We start from the raw sequence: 15,887 nt of genomic DNA, 5'->3' as shown, positions 1-15,887 counted from the left end.
ATCTGCAAGACAGGGCCCCACCCTGGAAGCTGAACGTGAAGCAGTGAGGTCCTCCACACTTCAGCCTCAGTGTCAAAGGGGAGAAGTCCTCTTTTGCCTCATAAAACCAGTCACTATTTTAAATGAAAAAAACAATTGTCAATTACAGAATAATGGGTGAACTTCAACACAACTCTGCTATAATATATAGATTTGGGTCACTAATTCTATCCCAGATAACATAGCAACTTTGTGCCTTTACCAGGCCTAATACAGCACTTTGAGCCCAGAAGCCTCCTCCCACCCCACCACATGCACATTCTAGAAAACAGTCCATATTTGATCTGCAATATAAACTCCACCCGACTGCTGTTTTTATGAGCTTACCAGCTGAATTCATATCTCTGTACTAGCACATATAAAAAAGTACAGAATTGAGAACAGAGAAATAAAGCAAAAAAAGTGCTACATTATGAGAGGAGAACAGCTGATTTTAGGAGTTCCCGCTGTGGCTCGGTGGTTAACAAATCCGACGAAGAACCACGAGGTTGCGGATTCGATCCCTGGCCTCACTCAGTGGGTTAAGGATCCAGCGTTGCTGTGAGCTGTGGTGTAGGTTGCAGACTCGGCTTGGATCCCGCATTGCTATGGCTCTGGTGTAGGCTTGGCAGCTACAGCTCCGATTAGACCCCTAGCCTGGGAACCTCCATATGCCGCAGGTGCAGCCCTAGAAAAGGCAAAAAGGCAAAAAGGCAAAAAAAAAAAAAAAAAAAGCTGATTTTAGGGCCCAGCGCTGCTATGTAAGGAAGACGTTAGATTCTCTAGACACTGTCCTCAACTTTAAAGCGGGAGTTGATGGATAAGCACAACCATCCGTTCAGAACCATTCAGAGTCCTCTGGGAACTCCATCTCCCCAGACTTCTCACCCTGTCTCCTGGTCGCCTCTGCAAAGCTGGACACTTCAAGTCACCTATCTTCTCGCTCGTTCTCCTCTTCACGTTACTGCTTTCTGCTGCTTTCCTTTTACTGTCCCACCTCCTGGTCCTTTCCTCTGTGCTTTTGAGAATCCTGTCCCATGGCACACAAGCTCCCCTTTACTTTTAGTCAATTCCCCAAAGACTACTTCCTCCTACCCGGACTGGCTGCCCCCGAAGGACAATGCCTTCTCCCTGGTCCCATGGACTTGCAGGCCCTCATTCTCCACCTGCTATGAGCAAGGTGACAAGGCTGTAACATCAGCCCAACTGTCCCCTGTGGTCAGGACATTTGACACTGACCTATGAGATTTTATAATTCATAGTCTCTTGACTTGGAATTAGGATTACTTTTAAATATTTATTTACTCAGCAAAGATTTACTAAGCATCAGGCACTGTACATTCAGATTTAAGGAAGGCACAGTTTCTGGCCTCAAGCAACTGGAATCTACTGAGTGAAGAGACAAGTGAAAGGAAGCCCCTGATCCATCCACCACATGGTGAACATGTCACCAGGGTGCTGGGGTGACCCTTGGGAGGTCACTCTGTTCATAGTCAGGGAGGGAAAAGGAGCCAGCAGGCTTCTAGCAGAAACGTCTCATATATCATGCATCCAAATAAGCTTTTCTACTTAATGGGAACTAAGGCTGCTGTTTTATTTGCTCTAAGGAATAGGTCACCTTTGATCTGTGGAGGAAAAATAAAATCACATTCCAAATGGAATTTTCACCTACCATTTAGGAGAGGCCGGTGGGGATGTGGGATTTGGAGGTATCAAGGGAGCCCTGTGGTTTTTCACAGGCTGTTGGTTCATCTTTAATCTGGATGAGACCGTTGTCCGCTGCAACCTGCTTTTGCTGTAAGATTGGGTGGGTCTACTTTTTTCAGCTTTGTGGAGTCCCTGTAAGAGATAAGTATGAATTAGAAAGCCAAACGGGTATCGAAGAAACTGGTTTTAACCTCTGGCTCACTGAAGCTTTAAATGTCCCCATGCTAGTCATGCATCCGTTCAGCAAAAACCTGGGTGGGAAACACCTTACAGAAATTTGGGAAGGGTACACATTTCACTGAAACAACCCTGGTTGTAGGACAGGGGTGGAGGTGTAAAACTGGAATCCCGGCTTTTCCATCTGTATAAACATTTATATTTTTTCCTAACTAAACAAAAAACGTAAACTGTACAACATCCTTAGAAAAAAAACATTTCTAAATTTTAGATTTCTTGTCTGTAAAATGGGAGATGGTGTCTTCGCAAATTTCTAGAAGATTAAAAGGGCTACCACAAGAGGAGTCTGAGGATGAAAGCAGAAAGGCACATGCCAGCTAAGCAGAATGATCTCTGCCAAATGCTGCAGAGAACAAGCTGTCTCACACAGGGGCACAAGGCCCAATCCTGACGTCCCCATGACCCCGCCCCCCTTAAGAGTTTGTTTGGAAAAGACTAAAGATTTGGTCTTAATCCATAATCTATCTGTAACTGGTAAGTAACTGCCAGGATCCTTTTTGTGGGATCACCTGACAATATGTGGGTTTGCTACAGAAGCCTCTGGGCAGCGTCATCAATGTGAGTGACTACATTAAAGGTATCTAGACTAGGAGGTGGTCTTGTGGCCCATTCTCCACTGGTAGGGCCTTAGGTTAAATTTTAAACAGAAGCTGAACATGTAATGTCCTTTCAAGCCCGCTGGCTCCTAAAGCCATATTGGAAAAGTACTGACCTAAGATGCCTTATGCTACCCAGTGCTTGTTATTTATCAATATTTATCTTAAGCAGAAACCAAATCTTAATATCCTCAAATTTCACATTTCCAAATCAGAAGCAGAAAAAAACCCTGAATTTTAAAATAGCCTGCCGAAGTTCCTGTTGTGGCGCAGTGGAAATGAATCTGACTAGGAACCATGAGGTTGCGGGTTCAATCCCTGGCCTTGATCAGTAAGTTAAGGATCTGGCATTTCTGTGAGTTGTGGTGTAGAGTCGCAGACATGGCTTGGATCTGGCGTTGCTGTGGTTCTGGCGTCGGCCGGCAGCAACAGCTCCAATTAGACCCTAGCCTGGGAACCTCCATGTGCTGCAGGTGTGGCCCTCAAAAGACACACATACAAATAAATAAATAAATTAATTAATTAATTAATAAAAAATAAAATAAAATAGCCTGCCCAATCGAGTCCTTGGTATCAAATTAGCTAGGCTCTTACTGAACCAAGAAAAGAGAGAATGCCTTGTCCTAGCAACATTAAAACTTGCTATTTTTTTTTTGTTTGTTTGTTTTGTTTTTGTCTTTTTGCTATTTCTTAGGCCGCTCCCGAGGCATATGGAGATTCCCAGGCTAGGGGTGGAATCGGAGCTGTAGCCACTGACCTACGCCAGAGCCACAGCAACGCGGGATCAGAGCCGCGTCTGCAACCTACAGCACAGCTCACGGCAACGCCGGATCGTTAACCCACTGAGCAAGGCCAGGGATCGAACCCGCAACCTCATGGTTCCTAGTCGGATTCATTAACCACTGCGCCACGATGGGAACTCCAAAACTTGCTATTTTTTAATTAAAAAATAAAAACAACCTGCAACTAAGCTAAATCAGCTTACGTTAGTTAGGTAGTTGGACTCAAGAGCCCCGGCACTCAAATCCTGGCTCCGCCGCTTACTGGTCTGTGTGACCTTGGATGATGTCAGGTTAATACAAATGGGCCAAAAAAAAAAAAGAGGAGTGATTTCATACTTGTTGTAGTCTTGCCGCTGCCAGAGTATCTTTCTTCCTAAATGGTGGCACGTTCTCAGTCACAAGCTTCTTTTTCACTGCTCTTGTTTTTGGCAGGGCTAGTGCCTCTTTGAAGCTTGTGTTTTGGTCTAGAATGGATGAGGCTTCTTCCGGAAGGATTTCCGCATCTAATACATCAAGCTCCTTCTCCAACCTTGGGGTCACCGGAAGCTCTGCATCATCAGGGTGATGCTTATCTACAAGGAGATTTCAGAAGGACACACAGGCAAACCACTCAAATCAAGTGAGAATGATTATCTAGAGACAGATAAGCTCACGATACCCTGTTAAAAATTGAGGTGTTTTGCTGCCAAAGTTGCTCCCGATCCTAGGACTCTTGCTGCAGTTCTACAAGCAGAAACCTACTTGCCATGGCTGACTCCCTGGATCTCACCTCCCGCATCAACTTGTTCACCCAGTCCCTCGGATCCTAATTCTAAAATATTGCTGCACTTATCCTGCTCCCCCCTTCATTCTGCACTAGCCGAGGTTAGGTGTGCAATATCCTCTGACCATGGTAACAGCATCTTCTAACAGATCCCTTCTTTATCTTTAATCCCACCTTCTCCTGGCTACCATCATTATTTCCTATACAATTCAAATGTCACTTCTCAAAACCTTCAATGTGATAGAGAATAACGTCTAAACTCCACACAAGACATTCAGTCTGCAATGGGAAAGAAAATAAAACCATCTTTCTTTAAAGATGAGACGTTCTCTACGAAGAAAAAAATTCAAGAGAATCTACGGATAAGAAATTACAACTGAGAAGGGGGTTCAGCAAGGTTTTTTGGATAAAAGAAGAACAGACAAAAATTAATATCATTCCTATATATCAAAAAAATTAGAGAAAATGTAAAAGAAAAATATCCCATTAACATTGGTCATAAGGCACTTAGGAAGAAATCTAATGAAAGATGTACAAGACTTTTCCAAAAAAATTCAAAGGTATTTTTAAAGGACATGAAAGAAAATCTGAATTGACCATTTTCATGAATGAAAAAAATGCTGTTAAGATATCAATTCTCTCCAAAGTGATCTATAATTTCAAATGCATAGTCAACTAAAATCCCAATTTTTTTGTGTGTGTGGATCTAAACAGGCTGATTCTAAAACTCTTAGGAAGGGTAAACTCCCAAGACAGCCCAAATAATTCTGAAGAACAGCAACAAAGTGAGGAGTAGGGCAGGGGTGGGAGTCATTCTCCCAGAGATAAAGTGTTCATGATAAAGCTGAAATAATTAAGGCAGTGTGGGAGTGAGGCAGGAACAGGCAGAAACCAATGAGGCAGTCTGGCTGTGACAAAGGCAGCATGACAAATCAGTGAGCATGAACTGGACTGTTCAATAAATAGTGCTGAAATCATTAGTATCCATAGGTAACAAAATAAAACAGGATTCTTGCTTCACACTGAACACTTAAATTCTAAACAGAATGAAGACCTAAATGTGAAAGGAAAACTGTAAAGCTTTTAGCAGAAAACAGAGGAGAATATGATTATGATATCAGGACAGAAAAGGCTTTCTTCAAGTTGAATGTAATATGAACATATTTAATTACACTAAACTACAACTTTCTTTTGACAAAAAAAAAAAAAAACACCATCAAGTCACAGACAAGATCTTTGTAATACATATAATTAACACAGGCTTAATTTCTGGAATATATAAAGAACGCCTACGAATCTGTAAGAGAAACAATCTAAAAAAGAAACAGGCAGAAGATTTAAAAAAATGGCAATCTAGAGAGAATATCTGAACTATCAATAAAAACATGAAAAGGTATCACTAGTAGTCAGAAAAATCTAAATTAAAACAATGAGGTACCATTTCACACCCATGAGATTAGGGGGAAATTTTTAATGTGACAATATTAAGTATAAACAAGGATGGAGAAAAACAATCTGAGCTACTGGTGCAGGAGTAAACAGGCCCAGCTCCTTGAAGATTTGCCCACAGTTCCACCCAACAGGTTCACTCCGAGCCTAGAGGAACCTACACGTGCACCCGGGAAGACAGGAGCACAGACATTCCACAGACAGCAAAAAAGTGGAAACAACCCAAATGTCCATCTCTAAGAACTGAGAACAAACTATGTTACATTCATACAAGGGAAACCTATACAGCAGTTAAATTCATAAATTAGAATTAATGTATCAATATGAACAAGTCTTACAAACCCAAAGGAGGGGGAAGCGAACAGCAGATTAATCCATCTATAAGATCTCATGAATGTGAAATGCACAGCATATGAAATAGTATCTTATATTGTTTATGGATAGATACATACGCAGCATAAGCATAAAAACAGGGCAGGTCCATATCTTAATAACAACAGTAACCTCTGCTGAGGGAGGGGAGTAGAATGGGGAGAGAAGTAAAAAAGTGACTTCAGCTTGTAGCTGTCATGTTTCTAAAAAAAAATTCTGAAGCAAACAAAGCAAAAATACTAAAATTTGTATAATCTGGGTAATGGATATGCAGACACATAACTATTTTCATTCTTTTTCTACACGTTTTACATAGTTCATTATAGGGAGTTCTCATCGTGGCTCAGTGGTGAACGAATCCGACTAGGAACCATGAGGTTGCAGTTCGATCCCTGGCCTCGCTCAGTGGATTGGAGAGCCGGCGTTGCCATGAGCTGTGGTATAGGTTGCAGATGCAGCTCAGATCCCGTGTTGCTGTGGCTGTGGTGTAGGCCAGCAGCTACAGCTCCAATTGGACCTCTAGCCTGGGAACCTCCATATGCTGCGAGTATGGCCCTAGAAATGGCAAAAAAAAAAAAAAAAAAAAAAAGACAAAAAAAATAGTTCATTATAAAAGGAAAACTACATTTATTTAGACCACTTTAACAGCAACAGGCCAGGGGCCGGATTCCCCTTGCATCATGTTTTTAATCTGATACTTTCCAAAGCCATGGAAGTTACACAGCAAGGATACATAAATTGGAAGGAAAGAATGTTTAGACTAAATCCTCAGTCTATAATCTATTTATTAACCCCCAAGTTTACATACGGCATAAATCCTCAGTCTATAATCTATTTATTTACCCCCAAGTTTACATACGGCAAGGCAACTGACCTCTAGATCCTGATGCCTTTTTGGTTATGATTTGCATAAATCAACATGCAAATGCAGCAGAAGTTCCAGGGGCAGCTGAGTTCGAGGGCCCTACTGCTAGGGCCTTACATCTGACAAGTTACACTAATGCAATCAACCATGGCAAGACCATTTCAGAAGCTGCTAAAGAAATGCGCCAGCAAACCATTACATAAATCACAAGATCAAATCAGACTCACGCGTATGTCCCAACTGATAAGGGCAAAGAGGGGTGAAACCCAAATGGCTCCCTATGACTTTTCGGGGTTGGGGTGAGGAAGAGGAGACCTGAGGAAGTCAGAATGGAGGACTTAAGTACATCGAGCTCTAAAACAGAAACTGCAACCTTCTGAAATCCAGATCACAAAGACAAGAATACAAATAAAATAAATAAAAATAGGAGGGCTACCACATCCTTCCCCATGAGCAACCGCATTAAACTTGCCAAGTGGCTGTAACTATAATCACACCTCAGTTTCAATGATGATAATCACACTGACGGTACCATCATCTCTTACATCTGTACCCATTTCCAGTTTCCAACCTTCTCCCCTTTCATACAACAGCCCATTTTCAATTTCTAAAGTAATTCACATTCACATTTGGGACTCAGCATGACACACACAGCAGGAGGGGCAAAGACGACTGCAATTTTTCGGATGAGGAAATGACAGGTGAGTGTTTTACTCAAGGTCACAAGGAGAACAAGCAGCAGAGTCACACCTTCTGACTCTCAGTCCAGGGCTGAGGCCATTCATTCTGCCCTGTCAGGAATCACGGGGCTGTTCAGATAAACACATTTTTCCAGATAACTGAAGCTTGCTCACTTCAGCTAATTCCTAAGAATTATCTAATTTTTTACTTACAACAATTAAGTCAGTCACGCAGGATAAGGAGCATAGACGTACCTGAGAGACACTGCAGGTCGGTTCCAGGCTACCACAATAAAGCAAATGTCACAATAAAGGGAGGCACACGAATTTTTTTGGTTCCCCAGTGCACATAAAAATTATGTTACACTACACAATACGTAATCTATTAAGTGAGCAACAGCATTACGTCTTAAAAAACCACATACAGGAGTTCCGCTTGTGACTCAGTGGGTCAAGGACCCAACATTGTCTCTGGGAGGATGTGGGTTTGACCCCTGGCCTCGGTCAGTGTGTTAAGGATCTGGTGTTGCTGCAAGCTGCAGCTTAGGTTGCAGATATGGTTTGGACCCAGGGTTGCTGTAGTTGTGGTGTAGGGCCCACGTGCAGCTCTGATTCAATCCCTGGCCTGGAAACTTCCATATGCCACAGGTATGGCAACAGAAAGAAAAAAAAAATGCACATACCTTAATTAAAAAATACTTTATCGCTAAAAAATGCTAAAACATGGGTTACCACAAACCTTCAATCTGGAAAAACCGCAGTATCTGTGAAGCACAATAAAGACGATCTGCCTGTGACACCCCCATTCACAGATGGAAAAAGTATAGGTTCAGAGAGATTACGTCATCAAGCCAGGATCACAAACTTGGCAGAGGTGGGACCACAGCCAGGTCTTCCAGGTCCCTGCCTTCCCATGTGGTCCATTTTCCTGCTTTCCCGCACCGGTGCCCATGCTGAGTTTCAGATTAGCACACTTCCCAGCTTCTCTCTCTGAAGCTGCTTCCGCATCTTTGGCCACTCAGTTATGGGCACCCCTCATCTTTTAGCTCATTTAGGAAACACATCTCTGTGTGCAGGCCTGGAAAGTTCTCTACTTTTTCTCCAGAGTAACACGATTGAGTTCCCAACACCCAGAACTCAAATGGCTGTGATTTCCTGCTCAGAAGCCTTTTCTTGGTTTATCACACTTCCTCCCAGAGTCTCTCACTGACGTGCCCGACCATGCCAGCCCCCGGGCTACTGGAGAGGATGTGACGGCAAAGAGACGTCATACCTGTCCTGAGGAAAAGGCTGGCAAAGGGCAGCCTTTCGCTTGGAAAGAAGGGGCTCTAGGAGTTCCTGTCGTGGCGCAGTGGTTAACGAATCCGACTAGGAACCATGAGGTTGCGGGTTTGGTCCCTGCCCTTGCTCAGTGGGTTAACGATCCGGCGTTGCCGTGAGCTGTGGTGTAGGTTGCAGACGCGGCTCGGATCCTGAGTTGCTGTGACTTTGGCGTAGGCTGGTGGCTACAGCTCCGATTCGACCCCTAGCCTGGGAACTTCCATATGCCACGGGAGCGGCCCAAAGAAATAGCAAAAAGACAAAAAAAAAAAAAGAAGGGGCTCTATTAGCTCTCCCTGACTACCCATGAAGGGGTGAGAATGCCACACCACAGCGAGTAAATCTCTAACAGTAACTGGGGAAGCCAGGTTTCGTGACATTCATGATAAAGGCAGTGCATTAAGTTACAGAGCTTCCACAGGATTAGCGGCAGGTTGAGAAATAAATCAATGACAACCAGACTGATCTACAACTTCCAAATCAGTAGAGGAAACAAAATGAAACAAGAACAACTTGGTAAGCTACAACAGAGAAAAAAGCAGCAAATGGAAAACATAAAGTAAGGTAGAATGAAGTTCAAATGCGTTATTAATCTCAGTAGGTTACATATGAAATTCTACAGCAGAGTTAAAAACACCAACAATCAACTCTTTACAAGAGACATTCTTAAAATAAAACAGCAAAGAAAGACTGCACATAAAGGGGTGGAACACATTATTCTAGATAAATGCCAAACAAATAAGGTAGATGAAGCAATATTAGTATCAAACAAAACAGAATCCAAAGTAAATGACATTAAAAAGAGTTATTTAGTAATAATAATACATAAAACCCACCAAAAAAGATTTACCAATCAGGAACTCTTACGCATCTAACAGCACAACTTCAAATTGTACAAAACAAAAATGAAAAGAAACACAGTGAGAAATCTTAGATGTCTCAAGTATCACAAGAAACTTTAACATACCTTTATATCAGTCATCTATAGATCAAGTAAATAAAACCAGAAAACTATAGAAGAAAAAGAAAACAAAAGGAATAAAGATTGGAAAGGAGGAAACAAACCAATGATCATATTCACAGATGACATGACTATATCCATTACAAAACACAAATAATCTACAGATAAATTATTAGAAATAAATTAGCGTGGCAAGGTTGCTAGATACAAGACCAATACATATATCCAAATATACACTAGAAATTAAAGTTTTAAAAAGGCATCATTTATAAGAGTACTGAAAATAGCAATACCAAAGAATAAATCTAATTAAAGATGAGCAAAACCACACACACAAATTACTGACTGTATTTAAAGACAACCTAAATGAACGAAGGGATATACCCTGCTTGTAGATTGGGAAATTCAATACTGTCAAGATACCAATTCCTCACCAAAATTCCAAAAGGTTGTTTGTTGTTGTTCACAGTGGGGGAATTGAGGGAAAATCACTAAATTCTGATCCTAAAATTTCTATGGAAATACCAAGGGTCAAGATTAGCTGAGATAGTCTGGAAAAAGGACAGACGGCAAAAGCTGTTTTACTAGATCTTAAGCTTTGGAATAATTACATATGACAGCGTACACTAGCATAAGAACCACCAATTAGTTCAGTGGAGAACAGAGGACCCAGAAACTGACTCACACACATGTGGACATTTAATTCATGACAAAAGTGGCACTGTACACCACTGTGGGGAAAAAAAGAAAAATTTTAACAAAGAGTGGATCTCCATCTGGAAGAAAACGAAAGTTTTCTAGGAAATAACATAGGAAAATATCTTAACTTTGGCAAAGGGAAACGTTTCTCAATTAGGATACAAAAACAAAACAAAACAATACAAAAACACCTATAAAGGAAGAGACTACCTCACTGGGTTACAGTGAAATTAAGAATTCTATCCATCGAAAGACACCGTGGCAACATTTAAAAATCACATCTTATGTCGAAAAGGATATTTACAGGTGACTGAGAAAGGGTCCATAAACAGAGTGATCCTACAAAGAACTACATATCAATTTTAAAAAAGAAAAGAAAATTGAGAGAGAGGGAAAGGAAAAAAGGAACAAAAACCAAGAAAGTGAAGGGGTGGGAGGGAGGAGCAGACCGGAGACCAGAAGTGACACTTCACAAAAGACAACCTGTAAACAGTCAATAAATACATGAAAAAGTGCTTGCCACTAATCACCCAGAATATGTTAACTAAATCCACAATGACAGCCTTACACATCAACCAGGTGGCTAAAATTTTTAAACTTAATAACAAGTGTTGGCAAGGATGTGTAGCAACTGTTCTCATATATGATTTATTGGAATATAAAAGGATAAAACTACTTTGAAAAAAGTCCTTTTTTTTTTTTTTTTAGCTTTTTAGGGCTGCATCTGCAGCATATGGAAGTTCCCAGGCTAGGGGTCAAATCAGAGCTGTGGCCACAGCCACAGCAACATGGGATCCAAGCCCTGTCGGTGACCTGCACCACAGCTCACAGCAATGCCGGATCCTTAACCCACTGAGCGAGGTCAGGGATCAAACCCACATCCTCACGGATACTAATCGGATTTGTTACCACTGAGCCGTGATGGGAACTCGCCCAAAAAAACCTTTATTACAATTGAACAAATATGTACCCTGATGACCTAACAATTATACTCCTGGTCATAAATCCAACAGAAACACACACACAAGAGACACATACAAAAACAATCACAGAATAGATAAATGAATGGCCATATATTCAAACAACTGAATACAGCAATGAACACAAACAAATCCCAGCTACACAAACAGAACAGATGAATCTCACAAAATGTTAAGTGGAAGAAGTCAGTCACAAGAAAATACCTATTGTGTGATTCTGTCTTTATAAAGTACCAAATCAGGCAAAACCAAAGGAGAATATTTAAAAATCAGAATGATAGTTAACAGGGGGAATGAGAGGGGACAGAGTTGGAAGAGGAGAGCAGAGAGAGATTTCTAAGTGCTTGCAATGTTCCGTTTCTTGACTTGGCTGATTGTCAGACACAAATGTTTGCTGATAGCTGAGCTGTAAATTTGTATTGTGCACTCTTTTGGTCTATACATTCCACTTCAATCAAAAAAAGGAAAACTGGAGTTTCCATCATGGCGCAGTGGTTAATGAATCCGACTAGGAACCATGAGGTTGCGGGTTTGATCCCTGGCCTTGCTCAGTGGGTTAACGATCCGGCGTTGCCGTGAGCTGTGGTGTAGGTTGCAGATGCGGCTCGGATCCCGCGTTGCTGTGGCTCTGGCATAGGCCGGGGGCTACCGCTCCGATTCAACCCCTAGCCTGGGAACCTCCATATGCCTCGGGAGCGGCCCAAGAAGTGGCAAAAAGACAAAAAAAAAAAAGGAAAACTACTTTACTAGATTTGTCCACACTCAAATATAAGTGGTACATTAAAAATTAAATATTAAAATCTTAAAGCTATTTCAAAACGCTGTCAATGTATATGTCAGTTTAAGAGGAAAAAAAAGGAGGAAAAGAAAATCTCTTAGCAAAACAGAAACAGAAGAAAATTTCCTTAACTTCACATGCAGATTTGCCAAAAATCCATAGTCAGCATCATCTATAAAAAAGCATTCCCTTTAAATTGGGAAAGGGGGTGTGTGTACAGAGGGAGTTGTCTACAATTACAGCTATTATTCAATATTATCCTGAATTAAAATCCATTCAGTAAAGCAGAAAGAGATAAAAAGAAAGGTATAAAAATTGCAAAGAGAGGCAAAACAACTTATTTATAGGTGAGCTTGTTTATCTGGAAAAATACATAAAAATGAATATAATCTCTTATTTTGTTAAATGTGAAATATCAGGTAAAAGATATATTATTTTATGTTGTCAATAGGAAATTTTAAAATATTATAATTTTAAGATATCATCAATTTAGGAATGCATCCTAATTTCAGAAATAGTCAAATGTATACCTCAGAACCAATGAAATATAGTCCCATAACAAATTAAAGATTTCAGCAAGGTGTCAGATATAAGAGCAATGTACAAATCCAACAGCTCCCATATAAGTAGCAATAACCAATTTCAAAATGTAATTTAAAAAAGAGATCCCATTCACAACAGCAATAAAAACGATAAAATACAAAAACCGGAAAAAAAACATGGCAAGAATTTTGGAATTCCTATGTTGAGAATTCCTTTAAGTAGAAAATTATAAAATTCAACTAAAAGGATAGTAAAGGGGTATGAATAAATTGATTATTTCATATTGTAAAGATGTCATTTCTCCCCTAATTAATTTCTGAACTCAATGTAATACCAATGAATCTTCCAGCAGCATCTTTTATGGAACTTGACAAGCTCATTCTAAATTCCTCTGAAGATAAGCAATTATCATCAGCAAAGTTTTGAAAAGGAGAACAAAGAGGGAAGAATTGCCTCATAAAATATTAAAATATGTTGGAAAGAATGATGATTTTGCCTACAAAATTGCAATCTTCGGTGCCAGAAAAGATACCATAAACAAAATTCAAAATTAAGTTTCTAAAAGAAAATATTTGCAACATATGTAAACCAGAAAAGAATTAAGATCCAAAATATATAAAGAACTTCTAAACATCCATCAGCAAAAGATAGAACCCAGCAGGGAGATGGCAAAGGATACGAACAGATAAATCACAGCAGAGGGAGTAAATACAGCTAAGGAACACATGAAAAAATAATCTTCCCACCAGGAATCAGGGAAATGCAATATACAACGGTTAAGACACAATTTTCCAACAAGAGACCAAAATTTTTTTAATTTCATTATATAAAGTACTTGGCAAGGACATGGGGAAATATATACTGATGGTCACTGCTGGTCAATGATAATTTTCAAGGGCAAGTGGACAGTATCTGTTTAAGTGTGCACACCACAGAAACTTGCGATTCCACTTATTGGAGTAATAAGTATTTATTACCTATATAAAAAATACATAGATATCAATCAAATGTGTGTGTATATATGTGTATAAAGATATACATATATACACACATACGTGTATATATATATATATATATATATATATACATATTATTAAAAGGTAAACAAAAAAAACTTTTTAAAAAAAAGTTGGGTTCTAACTTGCAACTCTGCAGGAATTTACTTTGGTTAGCCCACTATGATGCAGGAAAAAGGAATTTTACTTTATCCACCCTCCTCTGTGGAAAAATACTCCTGCCTCCATCCTAAAGAAGCACTTTGGTTGCTGTTCACTGATCCTAGTTCAAGTGCACCTAGGATGTGGACTAGGTTTTAAACCTGAACCTTTTCCCCAGTGCAGCAACTGTTACAGTCCACACAATTTCAAAGAATAAAGTATCCTGCAAAAAACGCTTTAGGACACATACCAGTAAGAAGCTTCTTTGCTACTGGAGGTCGTCTTGTTTCCTGTAGAAATACCTCCTTCGCTACAAGAGGCCTCCTCTCACTCTTTGGGGATGTGCTTCGCCATCTGTCTAAGGCCCTCTGGGTACCAACGGGAAATCTGCTCCGAATTTCACTGAAACATTGCTTCGCCTTTTTTGGTGACAGTTTCTTTTCCAGGAGGGATTCCAAAGCCTGTCATGAAATAGTCAATCATTCTCAGTTTATTTCATAGAAGTCGGAGTTTCAATCACTAAACTGAAAATGGGGACCCCAGAGAAATGTGTTATTAAATGGCTCATCTCTCATTGTTAATGAAATGTCACTTAATTTTATAACTTGGTTATTTAGGACATCCAATTCATAAAAGGAATGCTGCTGTTCTTTTACATGTTTAGCTCACCAAAACCAACAGCAAAAAAAAAAGAATATGACTACTTTTAAAAGCATTCAAATTCTAAAATTAAGAGTCACCATTTTAAAAACCAACTGCAGTCTTCAGAATATAATCCTATATGCTATATAAGCATTTTAATTCTCAATGAAAACCCCATAAATGCAGTCTTTTAAGTGGGCACACAGACTATATTTAATATACATTTTCATAAACTAAAGGAAACGGGCTATCCAGTGGCTTTGGTCACTCACCCACCACAAGGGGGGAGATGTGCATCCCTCTTTCTAGGAGAGGCATGACCTCTAACAGGTACCACTCGCTCATCACCAGGATGCAAGGCCCAGTCTCCCTCTGGTCAGTGTATGCTAAGGACAACTGAACATAGCCAGGGACATTTACTTTAAATGGCAACAAGGCAATAGGAAAACAATAAGCTGTCAGACAGTGTAGTACACATCGACCAGAAAGAATACATTTCTTGCACTACTGGATATTTTGAAATGCAAAGGAGATAAACATTATGCTTAAAAAAATATATCATGGAGTTCCCGTCGTGGCGCAGTGGTTAACGAATCCGACTAGGAACCATGAGGTTGCGGGTTCGGTCCCTGCCCTTGCTCAGTGGGTTAACGATCTGGCGTTGCCGTGAGCTGTGGTGTAGGTTGCAGACGCGGCTCGGATCCCGTGTTGCTGTGGCTCTGGTGTAGGCCGATGGCTACCGCTCCAATTAGACCCCTAGCCTGGGAATCTCCATATGCCGCAAGAGCGGCCAAAGAAATAGCAAAAAAAGACAAATATATATATATATATATATATATATATATCATGTTAAGGTACTCTTGCTCAAAATTTGGGAAAGGGATTCTATCTCCAGAGATCCTTTCTAAGATTATCAAGATATGTCCTGTAAATGAAATCATCTGGCCAACAAGTGTTTCTTACAGGTAAGTTTATAAAGCACCATGTGCCTGGATATGCCATCTAAAGGTCTCCAGTTGACAGTAACATACCCGAATGTAACCAATGCGAATCACAAACATACCTGCTGGGTAATGAAACTGCAAAGGCAGAAGGGGCCTTAAGGATCACCAAAGGCTGGTTACTGGTAGAACCGGCCTGTCACTGAGTCCAGGATTCTCCCCACCACAGCACCCCTTCCTCCGCAGCTCACAGCTTACTTACTACGTCACAGGAACATAAAGGTCATCATTTTATTTGTGAATGAGAATGGGTGGTGCACAGGAAATAACAGTGGCAAGGGACTTGGGAGACACGAGTTGGTCCCCAGCTCTTGAATTATGTCATGTCTCTGACTTT

At 40.4% G+C, this 15,887-nt stretch overlaps 1 protein-coding gene across 3 annotated transcripts in view; it reads right to left on the bottom strand.

The window, feature by feature from the left end:
• KIAA0753 (KIAA0753 ortholog) overlaps positions 1-15,887 on the bottom strand; it is a 55,952-nt gene that overhangs the window by 24,204 nt on the left and 15,861 nt on the right. For all 3 annotated transcript variants that reach the window (XR_007132029.1, XM_047759364.1, XM_047759365.1), the window contains exons 7-9: positions 14,158-14,368; positions 3,677-3,912; positions 1,691-1,857 (exon numbers count right to left, since the gene is read on the bottom strand). Coding sequence is in view for 2 of the 3 variants with exons in the window: in XM_047759364.1 (XP_047615320.1) it covers positions 1,691-1,857; positions 3,677-3,912; positions 14,158-14,368 (614 nt within the window). In the remaining variant the exon portion in view is untranslated. The remainder of the gene's footprint in view (positions 1-1,690; positions 1,858-3,676; positions 3,913-14,157; positions 14,369-15,887) is intronic.

Source organism: Phacochoerus africanus, chromosome 14, assembly GCF_016906955.1.
Source record: "Phacochoerus africanus isolate WHEZ1 chromosome 14, ROS_Pafr_v1, whole genome shotgun sequence".
Lineage (NCBI taxonomy): Eukaryota > Metazoa > Chordata > Mammalia > Artiodactyla > Suidae > Phacochoerus > Phacochoerus africanus.
Note: the sequence above shows the minus strand (reverse complement) of the source record. Positions and strands in the feature narration are given on the sequence as shown.